Source organism: Somniosus microcephalus, chromosome 12 (assembly GCF_052327205.1).
Source record: "Somniosus microcephalus isolate GS21.2 chromosome 12, FLI_Smic_1.0, whole genome shotgun sequence".
Lineage (NCBI taxonomy): Eukaryota > Metazoa > Chordata > Chondrichthyes > Squaliformes > Somniosidae > Somniosus > Somniosus microcephalus.
The window spans coordinates 174,623,408-174,644,170 of record NC_140998.1 but is presented as its reverse complement, the minus strand read 5'-3'; the positions used below and the strand labels follow the sequence as shown (position 1 = coordinate 174,644,170).

At 47.7% G+C, this 20,763-nt stretch overlaps 2 protein-coding genes across 8 annotated transcripts in view; both read left to right on the top strand.

Moving 5' to 3' along the window:
- Positions 1-20,763, top strand: part of lipeb (lipase, hormone-sensitive b) — a 576,644-nt gene that overhangs the window by 495,579 nt on the left and 60,302 nt on the right. The gene's annotated exons all lie outside the window — the stretch shown is intronic.
- The window catches only part of LOC147109737 (zinc finger protein DPF3-like), a 103,851-nt gene that overhangs the window by 52,704 nt on the left and 30,384 nt on the right, over positions 1-20,763 (top strand). For 4 of the 5 annotated variants that reach the window (XM_086003865.1, XM_086003863.1, XM_086003866.1 and 1 more), the window contains exons 2-3: positions 10,317-10,477; positions 11,321-11,428. In XM_086003865.1, coding sequence (XP_085859991.1) covers positions 10,317-10,477; positions 11,321-11,428 — 269 coding nt within the window. Of the gene's footprint in view, positions 1-7,454; positions 7,591-10,316; positions 10,478-11,320; positions 11,429-20,763 lie in introns of all 5 variants that reach the window. The other variant, XM_086003867.1, reaches the window with a different exon arrangement.

Genomic DNA, 20,763 nt, shown 5'->3' with positions numbered 1-20,763 from the left:
TGCCCCCTCAAATGGACGTTAAAGATCTCATGGCACAATTTGATGAAGAGTAGGAGTTCTCCCAGAGTCCAGCCAAAATAATCCCTCAACCATCATTATTAAAATAGTTTAATTGGTCATTTATTTCATTGCTGTTTGTGGGACTTGCTGTGCAAAAGTTGGTTGCTGCGTTTCCGACATTACAACAGTGACTGCACGTCATTGGTGCTTTGGGACATCCTGAGATCGTGCGAGGTGATATATAAATGCAACAATACCAGAAAATGCTGGAAACACTCAACAGGTCAAGAAAGATCTGAGAGAAACTGAGAACGTTTCAGGTTAATGATCCTTCATCAGAACTGTTGTGCCATGTCTGGCCGGAGGAGTGCTCTTTAAGGCCAGGTATCAGAGCCTATTGACACGCCATGTCTGGCCAGAGTAGTGCCCTTTAGGGCCAGGTATCAGGGCCTATTGACACTCCATGTCTGGCCGGAGGAGTGCCCTTTAGGGCCAGGTATCGGGGCCTATTGACTAATAGCTGTTGGGAATTGGAATGAGCCTTCCCAAACTCGTTGCAGTTAAGGCTGCTAACGGTGAGTAAAATGTGCCTGTACAGCTGCCGTGCTCCAGAAGGTTTGTCTCTTCCCCCTTTCCTGCTTTGTTTTGTTCTGCCATATATGAAGGCATGATTTTTGCTGCTGTAAAGACACACAATTCGGAGTAGTTTCCCATGTCCCTGTTGCCGAGAATCTGGTGGTGTGAATGAGTGTTGAACCAGCCCAGTGGAAGATCGGGGTGGTGACTGGAAGTGAAACATAGTCAGGATCAGTGGCATGTTCTGGTTCTGTCTTTATTTCCAATGGGTACGAAGGGTGAATGTTGTGTCATTGTATAGTGGGATATGATGATATTTCCCCTCCTGTTAGTTCCCAATCCTACTCCATAGGGAGGTGCAGGAGGATAGCCAGAGATTTCCTACTCAACAAGCCAGAACAATATAGCCAAACACGGATTCAAACAGAGCCACTCTTGCAGAGCTTGGAGTTACATAAAAACATAACAATTAGGAGCAGGAGTAGGCCATACGGCCCCTCAAGCCTGCTCCACCATTCAATAAGATCATGGCTGATCATCGACCTCAACTCCACCTTCCCACACTATCTCCTTGATTCCCCTAGAGTCCAAAAATCTATCTCGGCCTTGAATGTACTCAGTGACTGAGCATCCACAGCCCTTTGAGTAGAGAATTCCAAAGATTCACAACCCTCGAGCGAAGAAATTCCTCCTCATCTGAAAATGGCCAACCCCTTGTCCTGAGACTGTGCCCCTGTTCCCCTTCTGGACTTTGCAGCCAGGGGAAACAGCCGGCTTTTTTATCCATTCATGGGATGTGGGCATCGCTGGCAAGGCCAGCATTTATTGTCCATCCCTAATTGCCCTTGAGAAGGTGGTGGTGAACCGCCTTCTTGAACCGCTGCAGTCTGTGTGGGGAAGGTATTCCCACAGTGCTGTTAGGGAGGGAGTCCCAGGATTTTGACCCAGCGACGATGAAGGATCGACGATATATTTCTAAGTCAGGATAGTGTGTGACTTGGAGGGGAACTTGGAGGTGGTGGTGTTCCCATGCACCTGCTGCCCTTGTCCTTCTAGGTGGAAGAGGTCACGGGTTTGGAAGGTGCTGTTGAAGGAGCCTTGGCGAGTTGCTGCAGTGCATCTTGTAGATGGTACACACTGCAGCCACGGTACGCCAGTGGTGGAGGGAGTGAATGTTTAAGGTGGTGGATGGGGGTGCCAATCAAGTGGGCTGCTTTGTCCTGGATGGTGTCGAGCTTCTTGAGTGTTGTTGGAGCTGCACTCATCCAGGCAAGTGGAGAGTATTCCATCACACTCCTCACTTGTGCCTTGTAGATGGTGGAAAGGCTTTGCGGAGTTGGGAGGTGAGACACTTGCTGCAGAATACCCAGCTTCTGACCTGCTCTTGTTGCCACAGTATTTACATGGCTGGTCCTCTCTGCATCTGCCCCGTTAATCCCCCTCAGAATCTTACATATTTCAATGAGATCACGTCTCATTCGTCTAAACTCCAGAGAGTATCGGCCCAACCTGATTAATGTCTGTTGCATTGGGATAGGCCTCAGAGCACGTTCCTTGCTGCTGAGGCCAGGCAGGCAACAACATCTGTGACCTAGGTGTGGTAAACCACTGTTTGTATTCCACTGTGTACATGCCTGGACATGCCTCGGCTGACTCCTCCCACAAGTCCTAGTATAAAGGTGACTGCTCCCCAGCCCTTTGTATTTCTGGACCGGTCGACCACTCGAGGCAGACCTTCATTCTTTTGTTAATAAAAGCCTTTAGTTACTCTCTTAACTCTCAGTCTTTTATGAGTAATTGATAGCGCATCACTAGGTTGATCCATGTCGTGGGGGAGAAGAAAGAAATGTTTACCTTTTTAAAAAAAAATTATTCCTCAAAAAATTGCAAACCAAATGTTGCTCGCAGTGTGTGAGGTACAATAGAACCCTACCCTGAAGACAACAGGGACTTCACGCGACCATCAGTGTACAGGTCCTTTGTGATTACTTACCTTGTTGGTAGAACCAGAAATTGCGATAACTATGTGGTTGAGTTTACTGTAATTCTGCTTTGTGAATGTTTCTCTTTTTATTACACCACCATACCTATTCCTCAAATATAGGCTCACGGTGTACTTCTCCTGGGAGTCCATGGATTGTGGGCCATTCTAACATGATTTGTGCCTGTAGACCGTATACTTTTGGTTCCACGGAATACTTCTGACACTTGCTCTTCTTTCATTTTCATTGTGTCAGTGGTAGCTCTCTCGCCCAAGTCGGGAGGTTGTGGTACTGTCTAGTGTAGTACTGAGGGAGTGCTGCACTGTTAGAGGTGCTGTCTTTTCGATGAGATGTTAAACTGAGGCCCCGTCTGCAATGTTCCCTCTAATTTTTTTTGGTGCATGGTCCGGTCACATGTGTAGCATCTGCTGGTGAGTGGCCTGTGTGTGACCTCCCGATTGGTGTGCCACCAGGTGGACGTGAAAGATCCCAAGGCACTATTTTGAAAAAGAGCAATGGAGTTACCCCCAGTGTCCTGGCCAATATTTATCCCTCAATCAACATCACTAAAACCGGTTATCTGGTCATTATCACATTGCTGTTTGTGGGAGCTTGCTGTGCACAAATTGGCTGCTGCGTTTCCCACATTACAACAGTGACTGCTTCAAAAGTACTTCATTGGCTGTAAAGCACTTTGGGACATCTGAAGGATGTGAAAGGCGCTATAGAAATGCACACCTTTTTGTTAGAACTCCATATCTGACAATGCTCGAGGTGCTTGCTGTACATTCTGGATCAGAGAGCAGTTCCCATCATTGCTCACTCCCAGATTTGCGTTAACTGCTGAAAGTCCGAACACTACAGATTCTGTCAACTTTCAATAATGTGTAATAATTACTCGTGATGTATGGGAGTAATAATGTCTCCCCTTTTTAGAACATCCCTGTGCATCAGCATAACTTCAAACATCTATAATGTTTGCTCCTTATCCTTCCTAACCCCTCCTTTTCCAACCCCCAATTCTGTCCCCGCCCCCCCATCCCAACCTGCAGCACTTCAGTTAGGAGAGAAAGGCGACTGCTCTGTGAAATAATCTAATGACTAACAAGGCAAGGGAATACACATTGGGCCAGAAATTCGGGTCCAAATGCATGAGTACGGTCTGGGTACTCACGCATCTGGCCGGTGGAAATGCCGGCGTTCAGCATGCACAGCGCATGCGGGGAACGCTGGCATTTCCAGTCCTCTGAACGAAGGGGTTCAGAGGCACAGCGCGTGCGACTGCACAGGCAGCGCTTGCGCAGTGAACTTCGTCGATTTCATTCATGGATTCAGTGAGGGTAAGTCCTTACAAGTTACACTTGAAAAAAGCATGTGTAAAGTTGTTCCAAGGCTGCGGAGGAAGATATATTTTATCGTGGAGCTTCTGAAAGGCAATATTTTTGTTTGGGAAAGGGAGGGAAGTTATTTTAAGAAATTTTAAGTAAGTTTTAAAGTTTAAATTTTTTTTTTTAAACGGGTTTTCAGAACGGTAGGTAGAAGGAGCAATTGTGGCTGTGTGAATTGAATGTGAGAATGCGTGTTCTAAAATGAGTAATGTAACATTTCCAACACTTTTAAGAAAGAAACTTTTCATCAGTAATAAGTAATTATGTATGTATGTCCGCATATATTCCTTTACGTATATGTATGTATGTTTTATATTCCTTTACTTATGTGTATGAATGTATGTTTTTAATTATGATTTTCCAATAAGTTACTTTCTCTGAAAGTCATAATTAAATAATACATTCATACACATAAGTAAAGGAATATATACATAACACGCAAAGGAATATATACAGAGATACATACTTTCAGAAGCTCCACGATAAGAAATATCTTCCTCTGGAGCAACTGTACCCATGCTTGACCTCACTGAAAGCATGAATGAAAGCGGCGAATTTTACTGCGCACGCGCTGCCTGTGCAGTCGCACGCGTTCTGCCTCTGAACCCCTTCGTTCAGAGGACAGGAAATGCCAGTTTTCCCCGCATGCGCTGTGCATGCTGAAAACCGGCATTTCCTCCGGCCAGACGCGTAAGTACCCCCGACCGTACTCGCGCATTTGGAAGGGAATTACTGGGCCAACATTTTACATGTCAATAAAATGAAAAATTTAACAATTGCACGATTTGCCCCCTCGCATCTGCGACTGAGGGTCCAAGGAGGTGCATTGCGCAAGAGGTCATCTTCGTACGTATCCTCACACTGTTCCCTTTCGGGAACTGTATGAAGTGGTGGAAGGATTTATGGCCGTGATTAACGCTCATTCCGTGACCGTAACCATCTTTGAACCAGCCATTAGGGTGGTTAGTCCTATGGCGTGAGGGTTTTACGGGCTCCCACAACCCATCTGAGGGGGGGGCCCACCCACACCCACGGGCGCAAGTATCCCGCTGGATGTCCACCCAGAATTTATAGTTGGAGCTCCGACTCCACTTGCCGGGACTGTCTGGAGTGGGGCTCGAAACCCTACTCCTTCTGGCCCAGCGGCGGGGATGCTTACTGCTACGCAAAAGGCCCACTCCGCACAAAAGGTGACACCCATACGTTTCTTGCGCCTTTTCCCTCCCCGTGACTGGAGCCCTATGCTGCCACTTGAAAGACCAAGCTATCATCTGCCCTTTTTGCGGCGCCTTTGACTTCTCATTACCAATGATGAGCAGGCGCTGCGCCTCCACCTCCTTGAGGAGATTGCTGAGGTCATCATCAGTTCAATTGTGAGTTCTTTTAATGCCGTGAATTGTGCTCATTCCAGCCATTTCACGTTGCTAATCGGATTGGGCCTTTGGCATAGCGGTAGGATCCCCGCCGCTGGGCCAGATCAGGGTAGGATTTCGAACCCCGCTACAGACAGTCCCGGCAAGTGGAGTCGGAGCTCCGGCTCTAAATTCTGGGTTGACATCCAGTGGGATATTTGCGTCCGTGGGTGTGGGTGGCCCCCCCTTCCTTGTATAGCTTGTGGGAGCCCGTAAAACCCTCCCGCCATAGGACTAACCGCCCTAATGGCTGGTTCAAAGATGGTTACGGTCACGGAATGAGCGTTAATCATGGCCATAAATCCTTCCACCACTTCATACAGTTCCCCAAAGGGAACAGTGTGAAGACACGTATGACGACGACATTGCTAAATAAATAAATGGAATTAAAAAAATTCTTTTAGGGCTTTTAAAATCTTTAAATTGCTTTAATTCTGTTTAAAACTACTTCAGATTCTTCAAAATAATGTAAACGTTTTTAAAAGTTTATAAAAGTTACCAAAATCTTCAAAAAACTTTCAAAAACCTATTTAAACTGCTGCTTTGCATGTAAAAATGCTTAGCAGCTTGGCAGAAACATTGGGGGCGTGTCCTGTTAAACTGAGACCTCAAGGGGCGTGTCTCAGTTGCACAGCACGCTACTGGCTTCGCACTGGCTGCACTCCTGGGCGGCATGACGTCATACGCTGCCCGGGATTCTTCTTTTTCAAAATTGAATTCCAGGCGTCCCTGCAGGTCAACGGCCAGCGCGTCGGGTAAGTGCATATCGGGGCCTTGCACGCGCGGCAAGCCCCCGATCTGAATTTCTGGCCCATTAAATGGTAGGATACTGAGGTGCGGAGAAACAGGAGGACCTTGGAGTGCATGTCCACAGATCCCTGAAGGTAGCAGGACCGGTAGATGAGGTGGTTAAGAAGGCATACGGAATGCTTGACTTTATTATCCGAGGCATAGAATACAAGAGCAGGGAGGTTATACTTGAATTGTATAAAACACTAGTTAGGCCACAGCTAGAGTACGGTGTACAGTTCTGGTCACCACATTACAGGAAGGATGTGATTACACTAGAGGGGGTGCAGAGGAGATTTACGAGGATGTTGCCTGGGCTGGGGAATTTTAGCTATGAGGAAATATTAGATAGGCTGGGGTTGTTTTCTTTGGAACAGAGGAGGCTGAGGGGAGACCTAATTGAGGTGTATAAAATTATGAGGGGCCTAGATAGAGTGGATAGGAAGGACCTATTTCCCTTAGCACAGGTCAATAACCAGGGGGCATAGACTTAAAGTAATTGGTATAAGGATTAGAGGGGAGTTGAGGAGAACTTTATTCACCCATAGGGTGGTGGGGATCTGGAACTCTGCCTGAAAGGGTGGTAGAGGCAGAAACCCTCATTACATTTAAAAATGACTTGGATGGGCACTTGAAGTGCCGTAACCTACAGGGCTGTGGACTAAGAGCTGGGAAGTGGGATTAGGGTGGATAGCGCTCTATCAGCTGGCATGGACAGGATGGGCCGAATGGCGGCCTCCTGTGCTGTAAATTTCTATGATCTGTGATCAACAAACGGGCACAAAGGTGTGAATTCTGCAAGATTCGGGTCTTCCTCCCCGCACCCTTCCCAGAACATGGAGGACCTTTCTCTGGCCACCCTGATGGGCACATCCTATTTCAGCATGTATTAGAGTGAGGTTCATAGTGTGCTCCTCACCACGGGATGGCCACTAGAATGCTCTATTATCTATTGGCATTATTAATGTGCTTTGTAAAAAAATATTGTTTCTAAAAAATGCTAAGGAACGTTAACCCAGTGAGACATTTGGCTAAAGGCGGTTAAGTGGTTGCATATGTGGGATTGGCCTTCTGTCTGTAACACTTCTCATTGTTTCATATCCATCTTGGCCAAAATGCAGCATCGTGATACTTGCAAATGGCAAAACCCTATGCCTGGGAAGGTGATTAATTTAAAGGGAGCAGCCTTCGGCAGTGCCTTTAAAAGGATTGTGTTTATCATTATTTAACAATAAAATTGCTACATAATTTGAACCTTTTTTAAGGATATTTAATTTGCAATTTTTTCTTTCGTGAAATATTTACAGCAAATCAAGATATTTAAGAAAATCACTAAGATCCACCACCTTGTGACACCACTTGCACAGTTCAGCCTACAACAAACATCAGTGCTGCAGCAAGGCCACAGGGGGCCTTCAGAACCCCGTGTTGATGCAGTAGAAGGTCAGATTTGAACTGAAAGGCAAATGAGCTAAAGGAAATGAGGGAAATGTCACAAGAATTCAAAATATTTGCAATGTAGATTTCAATCATGCTGCTCTTGTTTTTTGTTTCATTTCAAACAAAATTGGAACGGGAAACTGTTCGAGACATTAATCCGGGACAAAATTAACTGGCACTTGGAAAAGTATGGGGTTAATTAATGAAAGCCAGCACAGATTTGTAAAGGGCAAGTCGTGTTTGACTAACTTAATCGAGTTCTTTGATGAAGTAACGAGGATGAGGGTCATGCGGTTGATGTGTATATGGATTTTCAAAAGGTGTTTCACAAAGTACCACACAATAGGCTTGTGAACAAAAGGGGCAGTGGCTACGTGGATATGGAATTGGCAAAGGGACAGAAAGGAGAGAGTAGCAGTGACGGGCTGTTTTTCAGACTGGAGGGAAGTGTGCAGTGATGGGACCACTGCTCTTTTTGATATATTAATTAATGACTGGGACTTGGGTATACAGGGCATCATTTCAAAGTTTGCAGATGACAAAGCTTGGAAAAGTAGTAAACAGTGAGGAGAATAGTGACAGACTTCAGGAGAACATAAACTGGTGAAATGGGCAGACACATGGCAGATACAATTTAACACAGAGAGGTGTGAAGTGGAACATTTTGGTCAGAAGAACGAGGAGAAACAATATGAACTAAAGGGTACAATTTTAAAGGGGGTGCAGGAACAGAGAGACCTGGGGGTGTACGTACACAAATCGGTGAAGGTGGCAGGACAAGTTGAGAGGCTGTTAAAAGCAGATGGGATTCTTGGCTTTATTAAGAGGAATAGAGTACAAAAGCAAGGAACTTATGATGAACCTTTATAAATCACTGGTTGGGCCCCAGCTGGAGTATTGTGTCCAATTCTGGGCACCACACTTTAGGAAGGATATCAAGGCCTTGGAGAGGGTGCAGAGGAGATTTACTAGCATGGTACCAGGGATGAGGGACTTCAGTTAAGTAGAGAGACTGGAGAAACTGGGGTTATTCTCTGGTTTTACTGCTTCATTGTTTTGGTATATAAATGTCAATATTAAAGAACCTGTTTTGAGGAATGGGCTTCCGAGGTGAGGTGGTGAGCTTTGGCCCCTTCTTTCCCTGGCCAGCTGGTATTCTGCACTGACTTGAGTCAGCGCAGGAGCGCAGCTAAAACCTCGAAAGCAGGGATCAAAACACATACAAGCAAAACTCTACTTTTAACCAAAGTACAACATGGGACCTGTTAATGTCATTCTTTCAGAAGTATCTGCGCCGCCTCCTTCAGTTTTAACTGTATGACGGAGTAAAGGCCGAAGCATTGCAGGCCTATTCGACCAATGGAAATGGACCCTTTCTATAAGGTTTCTGGGTGGGGGGATGGGGGCAGGTGAAGAGGGGAGGGAGTGCCAGCCATGGTTTCATTTGTTCACCCACCGTTCACAGGTCCACTCCTGGATTGGGCTACAGTTCCAGATGTGGGCTGGGCCTTCCAATAAAGCAGCTACACCTGGCAGCTGCCCTACCAGCCTGCTCTTTATGTATGGGACATTGCTGTAGCATTCTCTTCATTAAAATCAATTACTTCTATTGGTGACGGGTACTCCACTGATTTTTTTAAATATTCCTTCATGGGACGTGGGTGTCGGTGGCAAGGCCAGCATTTATTGCCCATCCCTAGTTACCTTGAAAAGGATGGTGGTGAGCCGCCTTCTCGAGGGCAATTAGGATGGACAATAAATAGTGCTGTCTGATGTGTCGTTCCTGAGCTGTGCTCTGCAGTGTGGAATTATAGTGCTGTCGTGACATGAAATAATGCTGTAGGATGTTTAAACTGTAAGATTTAAGGTGAAGTTATAACTAACAAAGACCAGTGTGCATCTCTTCCCTTTCCTTAACTTGCTGTCTGGATACACAGTTGCTGGAGATGATCATTGGTTTGTAAACTAGAGGGGAAACATGTATTCCTTGTCATGTCTCTCAAATGTCTGTGTTTAACTTAGTAAATTACTTTGCAATGTATGACTGATAGAAATTGTCATCACTTTGCCTTTACTGGAATTCCACAAATCCATCATTAATGACCAGTTTCATTCTTTTTATTTTGGTTGTGCTGTTTGAGGATGTGAAAACAACAGACCAGGAGCACTCCCCATTTCACTTTTTTTTGAATAGTGCCATGGGATCTTAACTTGCACCTCGGTCACCAGAGCAGTCACCTCCTCTAAAGGATGGACACGCCTGATGAGCCACTGTATACACGAGTGTTAGCCTAGATTCTGGACTGGAGTCCTGGACTGAGGCTTGAACCCACAGCTTTCTGTCCTGGTGGTCAGACTGGTACGAATCGAAGCAAACTGACTTGAATTAGACTAGAACCGAACTTGGGACAATATCGGAGCAATCAGTGGGTGGTGCTGTCCACATCAGGAACAGGACAACTTCTTCAATTGCTTGGGATTAGAATTGGAATTCACAGATTTCATTTTTTTGGAAGATAAATTCTAATTTTAGTGCTTTAACACTAGGATGAGCTTCTTGTTCGGGGCACTTGTTGAGTAATATTGAATGCTTCCCCTCCAATCTCCCAGTGACCTGATACAGTCCTTGATGTTGCTTTAGACTAATGAATATTTTTGTATGAAACATACCTCTTTTGTGTGTATGTGAAAGTTTCTCTAATCATGAATTGCTCCTTGTGTTTGCACAGACTGGGAGAGCAGTTCTACAAGGAAGCTATTGAACATTGTCGTAATTACAACGCCCGCCTGTGTGCCCAGCGCAGTGTCCGGCTCCCGTTCCTGGACTCTCAAACTGGGGTCGCTCAAAATAACTGCTACATCTGGATGGAGAAGAGGCACCGAGGACCAGGTGTGTGTTGTGGTCAGTTGGAAGTCGGCAGTTCAGCTTTGTGCTGAATGGATACACATACTTGAAATAGAAATAGTTCCCCATTGTGGGTTTTATATTTTGGCAGACAAGGCTTGCCGTTGTAAGTGTTGGTGTGTCTTCAATCTCCCACACTCCTGCTAATGCCACTTCCAAACCACTGCTGGGATACGCTTGACTTAAAGCAATCCCTCTCGCTTTGGGAACATACCAATACGAACAATGATGGACAAGTAAAGACCCTCTGGTCCATCCAGCCTGTTGCACCTAATCGTGATGCCTTGTGCATCATCAAATACACTCTCCACCCCACCCGAAAACCATGGGATCTCCTGGCAGAGGCAAAAAACCAGATCAAACTCCAGGCCTATTAGAGGCAAAAGATATCTGGGAAATTCCCCTCTGACCCATCTAGGCAATCGAAACTAGTCCAGGAGATCACTCTGGTCCTGAATTCCCTGCGGTGGTGATGTCCACCCCAGCCAGTGTTGGGTCTTCTCTGCTTTCGTGGAGGCACCACTCATGCCAGGGAATAAATGGGGTGAATTTTAACATGGGTGAATGGGTGCTTAGGGGAGTTAAATGGGCAGAAATTCCAAGCGTGTTAGGAAGCCAGCTCCAAAATTCCGCCCCCCCCCCCCCCCCCCCCCCAAATGTTCTGGGAACTGGGTTTGCAAATCCATGTCACTCCTCTTTGGTTTATGTGCATCTTCTGTAACTGTGAGCAAATGTCTTGGCTTGAAAGGGTCGCCTTGTAATGAATGTGTTTTTAATGAAGTGCCACATAAACCTGGGGTTGTAATCCAGGTGTGCCGTATCTTGCAGGATTGGCCCCAGGACAGCTGTACACTTACCCCACACGCTGCTGGCGTAAGAAAAGGCGCCTGCATCCCCCTGAAGACCCCAGGCTGAGGCTGTGTGAAATAAAGCTGGGTGAGTGCGTTTCGGTGCGCTGCTCAAATCTGCCTGGCTCCCTTTGTACTAGTAGGTTAATGTTCTAAAACAACTGGAGGCTTCTGTCAACCACGCTTCAAAAAATAACTGCTGACATGCATTAAAATGTAAATTGTACTTGTTGAATTGGGTGGTCAGATCTTGTTGGGCGAGGACAAGGAAGGGGGTTATTTAGTTTTGCTACTTTTTGTTTTTAACAAAGTTGCTTTGGCTGGTCTTTTTAAAGTTGCATTGTGGTCCACAATCTTGACTTTTAGCTGTCGGCAAATTCCTCTTCCAGACCATTTTGCCGAACAAGGGTATACAGGACAAGTCTGTCTCCTTACAGCAGAGAAGGCTAAGGGGAGATTTGATAGAGATGTTCAAAATCATGAAGGGTTTTGATAGAGTAAAGAAGGAGAAAGTGCTTCCAGTGGCAGGAGGGTTGGTAACCAGAGGACACAAATTGAAGGTCATTGGCAAAAGAACCAGAGGGGAGATGAGAATTTTTTTAATGCAGCGAGTTGTTGTGATCTGGAATGTGCTACCTGAAAGGGCGGTGGAAGCAGATTCAACAGTAACTTTCAAAAGGGAATTGGAGAAATACTTGAAGGGAAAAATGTGCAGGGCTATGGGGAAAGAGCGGGGAGTGTGGGACTGATTGGAAAAATCCATCAAAGAGCCGGCACTGGCACGATCATCTGTAGCGGGGGGCCGTGTCCGACCCGGGGGGGCCGTGTCCGCGGGGGGCCGTGTCCGACCTGGAGGGCGGGGGGGGGGCCGTGTCCGACCCGGGGGGCGGGGGGGGCGCCCTGTCCGCGGGGGGCCGTGTCCAACCCGGGGGGCGGGGGGGGGGGGCGCGTGTCCGACCCGGGGGGGCGTGTCCGACCCGGGGGGGCGGGGGGGGGGGCCGTGTCCGACCCGGGGGGGGGGACGCGTGTCCGCGGGGGCCGTGTCCAACCTGGGGGGGCGGGGAGCCGTGTCCGACCCCCGGGGGGCAGGGGGGCCGTGTCGGGCGGGGGGGGCCGTGTCCGATGCGGGGGGCCGTGTCCGACCCGGGGGGCGGGGGGTGGCCCCCGTGTCCGAGGCCGGGGTGGGGGGTGTGTCCGAGTGGGGGGGGGGGGCCGTGTCGGGCGGGGGGGCCTGTAGTGTATGTACCTTTAAGAGAGAACTACTCTTACAGCTCCTGTATACTGTAGTACCGGCAGTGACCACACCTGTATATAAGCCCTGAGCAGGCATCTGTACTATTAGTTATTAGACTACCCTCATCCAGTAAACACCTGTTGATTGTTGATCTGCAGTCTCCGTCTATTTATTGAAGAACACCATACCTTAGGATTCACAGATTTAATAGTGGCGACGAGGTCGATTCGAACCTACCTGCAACTCTGCATTTCCTCCCAAGGATTCGTTCCTGGAGGACAGTGGAAGAAAGTCGAGGCCAGAAGCACGGGCGTCGACCACGAGCAACCGCCCAGTCATCCGGCAGAGAGTGAGCATCGCTGGGAGGCTGTTGAGAGCTGGGCTTGGTTCTCCAGCCACGACGATCCAGCAACAGGCTGGCAACAGGTACAGCGCAGACCCTTCCCGGACAGCAGCGGCTGGAGCCGACCGACAGCACAAAAAAAGGCCGAGCAGCATCGACGGGATAAGGGAGAGGGTAAAGCGCACAGGGCGCAGCCGGGGGTTGAAGACCGAGTGGCGTCGACGGAAAACAAAAAGAGAGGGAGGGTAAAGCACAGCCGGGGTTCAGGACTGAGCGGCGGCAACGAGAGAGGCGCACAGGAAAACGCGCAGAGCGCAGCCAGGGCTCAAGGGCTGAGCAGCGTCCGCGGCGGAAGAAAGGAAGCACGGGGGACGCCATTTGAGCCGCGGAGAAGAAGGGAGAGCGTGGGAGACGCCATTTTTGAAGCCGCAGCGGAGAAGGGGGGCGAGCGTGGGAAGAAATGGAAGCGGGGGAGACGCCATTTTGAGCCAGCGGAGAAGAGGGGAGAGCACGGGAAATGCCATTTTAGCCAGTCTAACCGCACCCAGGGATGCCGAAGAGTGGCTGTGTCACAGCGTTCGACAATGAAGTCGAAGATTGGGCGACATATGTGGAATGCATTGAGGTGTACTGCAAGGCAAATGAAGTGCCAGATGCCAGGAAAGCACTGGTTTTATTGAATTCCATGGGTGCAAAAACGTATGGCTTGCTGCGAAACCTAATAACCCCAGAGAAGCCAGTGGATAAGGATTTCGAAAACATAGTGGAAATCCTACAGGACCACTTAAACCCCACACCGCTGCTGATAGCAGAAAGATTTAAGTTTCACAAAAGGAACCAGCATAAAGATGAAAGTAATGCTGAGTATTTAACGGAACTGCGCAAGCTATCGAAACACTGCCAGTTTGGAATGGGACTAGCAGATACGTTAAGGGACAAGTTTGTGTGTGGGCTTCAAAGTGAAAGAAGCCGTTTCTGGGTTCCATCAGAAAAGGACCTTATGCTGGACAAGGCTTTCAGCATGGCAGTATCACACGAAGCAGCCGCAAGGGGCGCTGCAGAGATACAACGGAGACCGCAAGAATATGGCACCAATGAAATGTCATATGGAGCAGGGAAGTGTTATCGCTGCGGCAGAACAACACATGACCAGAAGGATTGTTGGTTCAAGGACCAAGTGTGCAGACAGTGTGGAAAAGCAGGACACATAGCAAGAGTCTGCAGGTCGGGGAACAAAACCAACAGCAAGAAATCTCCACAGGAGAAGTACAAAAAGGTACATAAGGTGACGGAGAGTAGTTCAGACGAACAGAAAAGTGATACAGACTCCGGAAGCAAGGAGCTGGGTTGTCTGAAACTACATAATGTAATCAAAATGGAGGATCACCAGACTATCTGGGTCACGCTCAAGATAGATGGAGTCCAAGTGAAAATGGAATTGGACACAGGATCAGCCCTAACAGTCGTAAACTGAAAGGACTACAAGCGGCTATTCTCACATATACCCTTGAGAGCTACAGAGATTGTCTTGAAGACGTACACGGGGCAAAAAGTCTACCCCAAAGGAAAAATAAGGGTGAAAGTGATATACAAAGGCCAGGAAATACCAAAAATGGACCTATATGTATTGCCAGATGGCGGACCACCACTACTAGGACGTGAATGGATCCAGAAGATACAATTAGATTGGCATTCCATACAGGCACTGACGGTAGAGGCCAAAAAGGATGACGACGTCACACCTGGACGACTGTCAAAAATGCTAACTGACGCACAAGAAGTGTTCCAGGAGGGACTCTGAACACTAAAAGGCATAACAGCGACGATTAAAATAGAGGAAAATGCAAGCCCAAAGTTTTTTAAGGCCACACTGGTGCCTTATGCGATCCGCCCAGCCGTCGAAGCAGAGCTGGCAGGTTTGGAACGTTCAGGAGTACTGTCCAAAGTGGACTGGAGCGAGTGGGCTACACCCATCGTTCCTGTAATGAAGAGGTCGTTGAGTAATACGCCTGGGGAACCAAAGAAGGTTCGCATCTGTGGGGACTTTAAGGTGACCGTGAACCCAGTCCTTCACACGGTACAATATCCGCTTCCGCGGATTGAAGGTATTTTCGCCTCGCTATCTGGAGAAAAACGCTTCACTAAGATTGATCTGGCCCAGGCGTACCTGCAAATGGAGGTAGAAGAAGCCTCGAAACAATACCTCACGATCAACACTCATAAAGGTCTCTACCAATACAACCGGCTGGTGTTCGGGGTAGCATCGGCTCTGGCTATTTGGCAAAGGGCAATGGATCAAGTCCTGCAAGGGATTCCAGGGACCCAGTGTTATTTGGACGACATCCTGGTCACGGGCGAAAATAACAGTGATCACCTCGCCAACCTGGAGCAGGTGCTCACTAGATTGAAGGGATATGGGCTACGAGCTAATCGGCACAAATGCGAGGTTTTTCCAGAAGCAGATCTCGTATTGTGGCCACGTTATTGATGAAGAGGGGTTACATAAGTCCCCTGAAAAGATTGAGGCAGTAGTCAAGGCTCCAGCACCGGAAAATGTGTCACAACTGAGGTCGTTCCTTGGGCTGGTGAACTACTACCATAAGTTCTTACCAAATTTGTCTACGGTATTACACCCACTGAACACCCTACTGCAGACGGGGGTACCATGGAAGTGGAATGACGAATGTAAATGAGCTTTCCAGAAGTGCAAAGAATTGATCACATCAAAAGAGGTGTTGGCCCATTTCAACCCAGCACTACCAATTCGGTTGGCGTGTGATGCATCACCCTATGGTATTGGAGCGGTGCTGTCGCACAAATTCCCAGACGGGTTGGAGAGGCCGGTAGCCTTTGCGTCTCGGTCACTAACCTCAGCCGAGCGTAACTACGCCCAGATTGACAGGGAGGCCTCAGCCTAGTATGGGGAGTAAAAAGGTTCAACCACTATCTGCACGGGCAGAAGTTCACCTTGCTGACTGACCACCAACCACTTGTCTCCATCTTTAATCCAAAGAAGGGCGTTCCGGTGATGACTGCGTAACGGCTACAAAGATGGTCCCTTTTTTCTAGGGGCGAACCAATATGAAATAGAGTATAAGGGCACGAAACAGCATGGAAACGCTGATGGGCTATCACGCCTGCCACTGCCTACTGCGGAGGAAGAACCAGCAGTGGACCCTGTCGAAATATTTTATTCGTCGATAATTGAACGCTTGCCAGTAACTAACGCGGATATAGAGATGGAGACCCGCAATGATCCGACACTGTCTCGGGTATATGATTTGACGGTGAAGGGATGGCCAACACATGGCGACTCACTGTTGCCAGCATTCTCATCCAGAAGAGAACAGCTGTCAGTATGCCAGGGGACAGTGATGTGTGGATCCCGAGTGGTAATTCTACCCAAGTTAAGGGAGAGAGTGCTCAATGAGCTTCACGAAGGCCATCTGGGAGGGGTGAAAATGAAAAGCCTTGCTAGGGCTTGTGTGGTGGCCGGGAATCGATCAACAAATCGAGGACCTGACCAAGAGCTGCTCAGGATGCCAGAAGGTCCAAAATGCACCACCACATGCCCCTCTACACCCATGGGAGTGGCCCTCATCTCCATGGCAACGGGTGCATATTGATTTTGCTGGTCCATTCATGGACTCAATGTTTTTAATAGCAGTGGATGTGCACTCGAAATGGCCTGAGGTGATCAAAATGTCCTCCACCACTACGGAGAAAACGACTGCAGTCCTACGGACCATATTTGCCAGGAACGGCTTGCCAGAGCAGATTTGCTCTGATAACGGACCACAGTTTGTGTCCGAAGATTTTCGGAAATTTATGAGAAGGAATGGGGTAAGGCATTACACATCCGCCCCGTATCATCCAGCCACTAATGGATTGGCTGAGCGGTTCGTACAAACCTTTAAAAAGGCAGTAAGGGCCATGTGCGATGACGACATTCCACTGCAGCATAAGGTGGACAATTTCCTGTTAGCCTACAGAAATGCGACACATGCAGTTACCAACCAGACCCCGGCCATGATGTTCTTTAACTGAAGGTTGAGATCTCGTCTGGATTTGCTCAGACCAAATGTGCGAAGAAATGTTGAGGATAAGCAATTCCAGCACATCAATGAGAAGCCGACAAGGAGCTTCAATGTAGGACAACCAGTCTTGGCCCGCGACTACCGAACAGAGAAATGGCAACCCGGAACGATATGCACACGGCAGGGGCCACTAATGTACACAGTGGATGTCGGACAGAACATTGTGAGACGCCATGTCGACCAGATCCGAGCGTCACCGGAACGAGTCAACCCCATGTCTCGCGTACCTGGGGATGAACCCGACATATCGGTAGCATCTACCCTAGAAACAGTAGCAGCGGAAACTGATGAACTAACCGAAGACAGGGGGCCAGAATCGCCTCCCCACCAAGAACAAGACACTCGGGAAAGGCGCTATCCCGAAAGGATCAGGAAGCCGCCCCAAAAACTGAATCTATAAATGGACTATTTCAGTTAATGTGCATGTTAAAAGTGTTAACTGTTATTTGAATGTTATGGTACTGTTAATCTAAAAGGGGAGGAATTGTAGTGTATGTACCTTTTTAAGAGAGAACTACTTTTACAGCTCCTGTATACTGTAGTACCGGCAGTGACCACACCTGTATATAAGCCCTGAGCAGGCATCTGTACTGTTAGTCATTAGACTACCCTCATCCACGGGGGAGGTGGGGGGGTGGTCCTCCATGTCCGAGTGCGGGGGCCGTGTCCGACCTGGGGGCACGGGGGGGTGGGGGCGGGGGCGGCAGTGTCCGAGTGGGGGGGCCTTGTCCGAGCGGGGGGTCCGTGTCCGAGTGGGGGGGGCCGTGTCCGACCGCGGGGTCCGTGTCCGGTGGGGGGGGGCCCCGTGTCCAACCCGGGGGGGCAGTGTCCGACGCGGGGAGTGGGGGGGGCCGTGTCCGACCCGGAGGGCGGGGGAGCCGTGTCCGACGCGGGGGGGATGTGCCTGTGGGCCCGGTCACACTTTCTTCTCAAATTGGCTGCCGTGTTTCCCACATTACAACAGTGACTATACTCCAAAAGTACTTTATTGTCTGTAAAGCGCTTTGAGACGCCCGGTGGTCGTGAAAGGCGCTCTAGAAATGCAAGTCTTTCTTTTATGTCTTTCAAAACTTAAAGCTCATTCAACACAGAACAGGTAGTTTCCTTGTCCCCTCACTGGGACTCCGCCCCTTTCTCTCAACATCTTTTGCCTTCAATTTTACATAAGCTGGTTGTTTTAGTTGTAATAGATTTTTGAAAGTGACCACGAGGGAAGGATTGCTAAAGGCTGTAACTTTGTTGGTGGACAGTGCCGCCTCCTTGCCGTAAGGAAGCCGGGGGCCTGATATCATTGAATCCACTTGTTGTTATTGAGCGGCACAAAGTCCGATCAGTGTATCTGTAGTGTATGTACCTTTTTAAGAGCCCCTGTGTACTGTAATACACTCGGGTATATAAGCCTGTATAGCGTCTTGTATCTTTTAGTTCACCTCTAGACTTTGTTCAGTAAACACCTGTTAAACCAACTCCTGCATTCCGTGTCTCCATTAACACATGGATACAACAGTATCTGTAACTTGGTTTCACCACCTTGGCTGCCACCATTGCTGCAGCAGTGAATCCTGCTGTTAAACTGCTGTCAATGCAAGAGAGCAGGGCAGAATAGCTTTTCTTTGGAACTACGTTCTTCCTGAAATAAAAAGGCACTTCCAGCATGTGGGAAGCATGAACTTGCATCCTTCCTCTTTCATTGCACTGCAAACACGAGGCTGCTTAAGGGTAGTAAACCGAACACCTTAAAACTCAGAGGTGGAGTTGGCGGGGGGCGGGGTGGTGCCAACAAGCACATAAAATGGCAGCATTTCAGAATAATCCTCCGCTTCACTCGACTCCAGTCAAACATTCAAAGTTATCGTTATTTAAAATGAGAGGGGTTTTTTCTTTATTAGGAAAACCTGAATTTCCATGCACAAACCTTTTGGCAATCTAATAAGCTCCTCCTTTCGAATACCACTTATGCTTCAGCTCTCAACGGCTATCCCTTTTGTGGTAACTCTTGAGTTGGAGCATAAGGTTCCCCCCTGCTCCCAAACCCTTGTGCATGTAGCATTTTTACCTTCTCTCAAAAACTAATTTGTTTAGTTTTACAGATTTTAATAATTTATGGCTTTGAAAAGGGAGTAAATTGCTGCGCTATAATTAAATGGGGTGAAGAGCTTTATGTAATGCCAGAGGAAAAAAATTGCAGGGCTATGGGGAAAGGGCAGGGGAGTGGGACTAATTGGAGAGCTCTTTCAAAGAGCCGGCACAGACACGCTGGGCCGAGTGGCCTCCTGTGCTGTATCATTCTGTAAAGGTCAAATATGACAATGCTGTAGAGCAAGAGGCAGACTAACAACGGGCTGTGGATGGAGTCCGCTGCTGGAGCTAGTTCGGGTTTGTATCTTGCTGGAGAAGGAGGTGGGCCTGTGTCTGGCGACTGCCCACTCGTATCCAATATTCTATTCTGAAGGTCACTTTGTCACTGGATGTGTTTGTATTCCAGCCTGCAACGTCAACAGACCATGCTGCTTCTGTGGGGGAATTCATGTTTACTATTAACTGAATAATGATCAAATATTGCTGCTGACTATTTAGTTAGTTTCCATCACTGTTATTTTATTAGCTGGTTTGTTTTTGCTGTTTTAATTTAATCAATTTTTTTTATTGTGCTCGACAGATTTGTTTTGTCTTCTGACAAAATGGGTTGTGTGAGCAGCTGACAGATTGCTGTGTTCCAGCTGGGTTATTCGAACATTGTGACCCCAGGGAAAGGAGGAGTTGGGGGTGGCGGGAGAGAGCATCCAAATAGATGCAGTCTTGCTCATCCAAATACAGCTCTGAAATAGACACCAGGATTTTCACATTTCCCTCACAAACATTTTAATATTACAATTTGCTGAGAAAAGTCGTATATTTAATCATAAATATTTAAAAGCACATATGACATCATGCCAAATGATATGAGGACGTTGTAGAATAAGGACTGATTATGGATTTTATTGAATGAGGAAATGATTGCTATTTCGCATTCATTGCATTTTTAAGAAAGGAAGAACTTGCATTTCTATATTTGTGAACCCTTTCTGTATCACTAATCTGCATATGGGTTTGCAATGAACAACCCGAGCACATTACTTGGATTTAGGGCTGCACTTTCTTTGCAATCTTCAACATTTTCAGAACCAAATACTGTAACATGCTTTAAATTTAAGAAGTTACCTGTAGCATCTATATTTAAAAAAATGCTTTGGCAGAATCTCCTTCCTCCGTCTCCCCGTTGCAAGCTTTATCTTTATTGCTATGGCGATGCTCCCTTAAACTTTGTTTCCTTGTTCCTGTAAAGCTCTGGTGTAATGCTTCCCACCTGCTCTTCCTTCTCCTTGCACCCTCACTTGTTCTCTCCCAGCACCCCACAATGCTCAGCTTTTACCTCAAACTGTGCAGCTACATACTCCCTCACTTCAGGTCTTCTCTCCTACTATAATCTTTAGGCTATTCAAGCCCATGTGAGCTGTCACCCCCTCCATTGCTTGCGTTATCTTTCTTCACTCTTAACTACAGAACAGAAAGCAGAGAGTAGGGGTTAAAGGTAGTTTCTCAGACTGGCAAAAGGTGGGAAGTGCTGTTCCACAGGGATCGGTGCTGGGATCACTGCTGTTCACTATTTATAGAAACGATTTGGACTCTAGAATCGGAAATACAATTTCAAAATGTGCAGACGACACCAAATTGGGGGTGTAGTTAATACAGAGAAGGACTCCTACAAA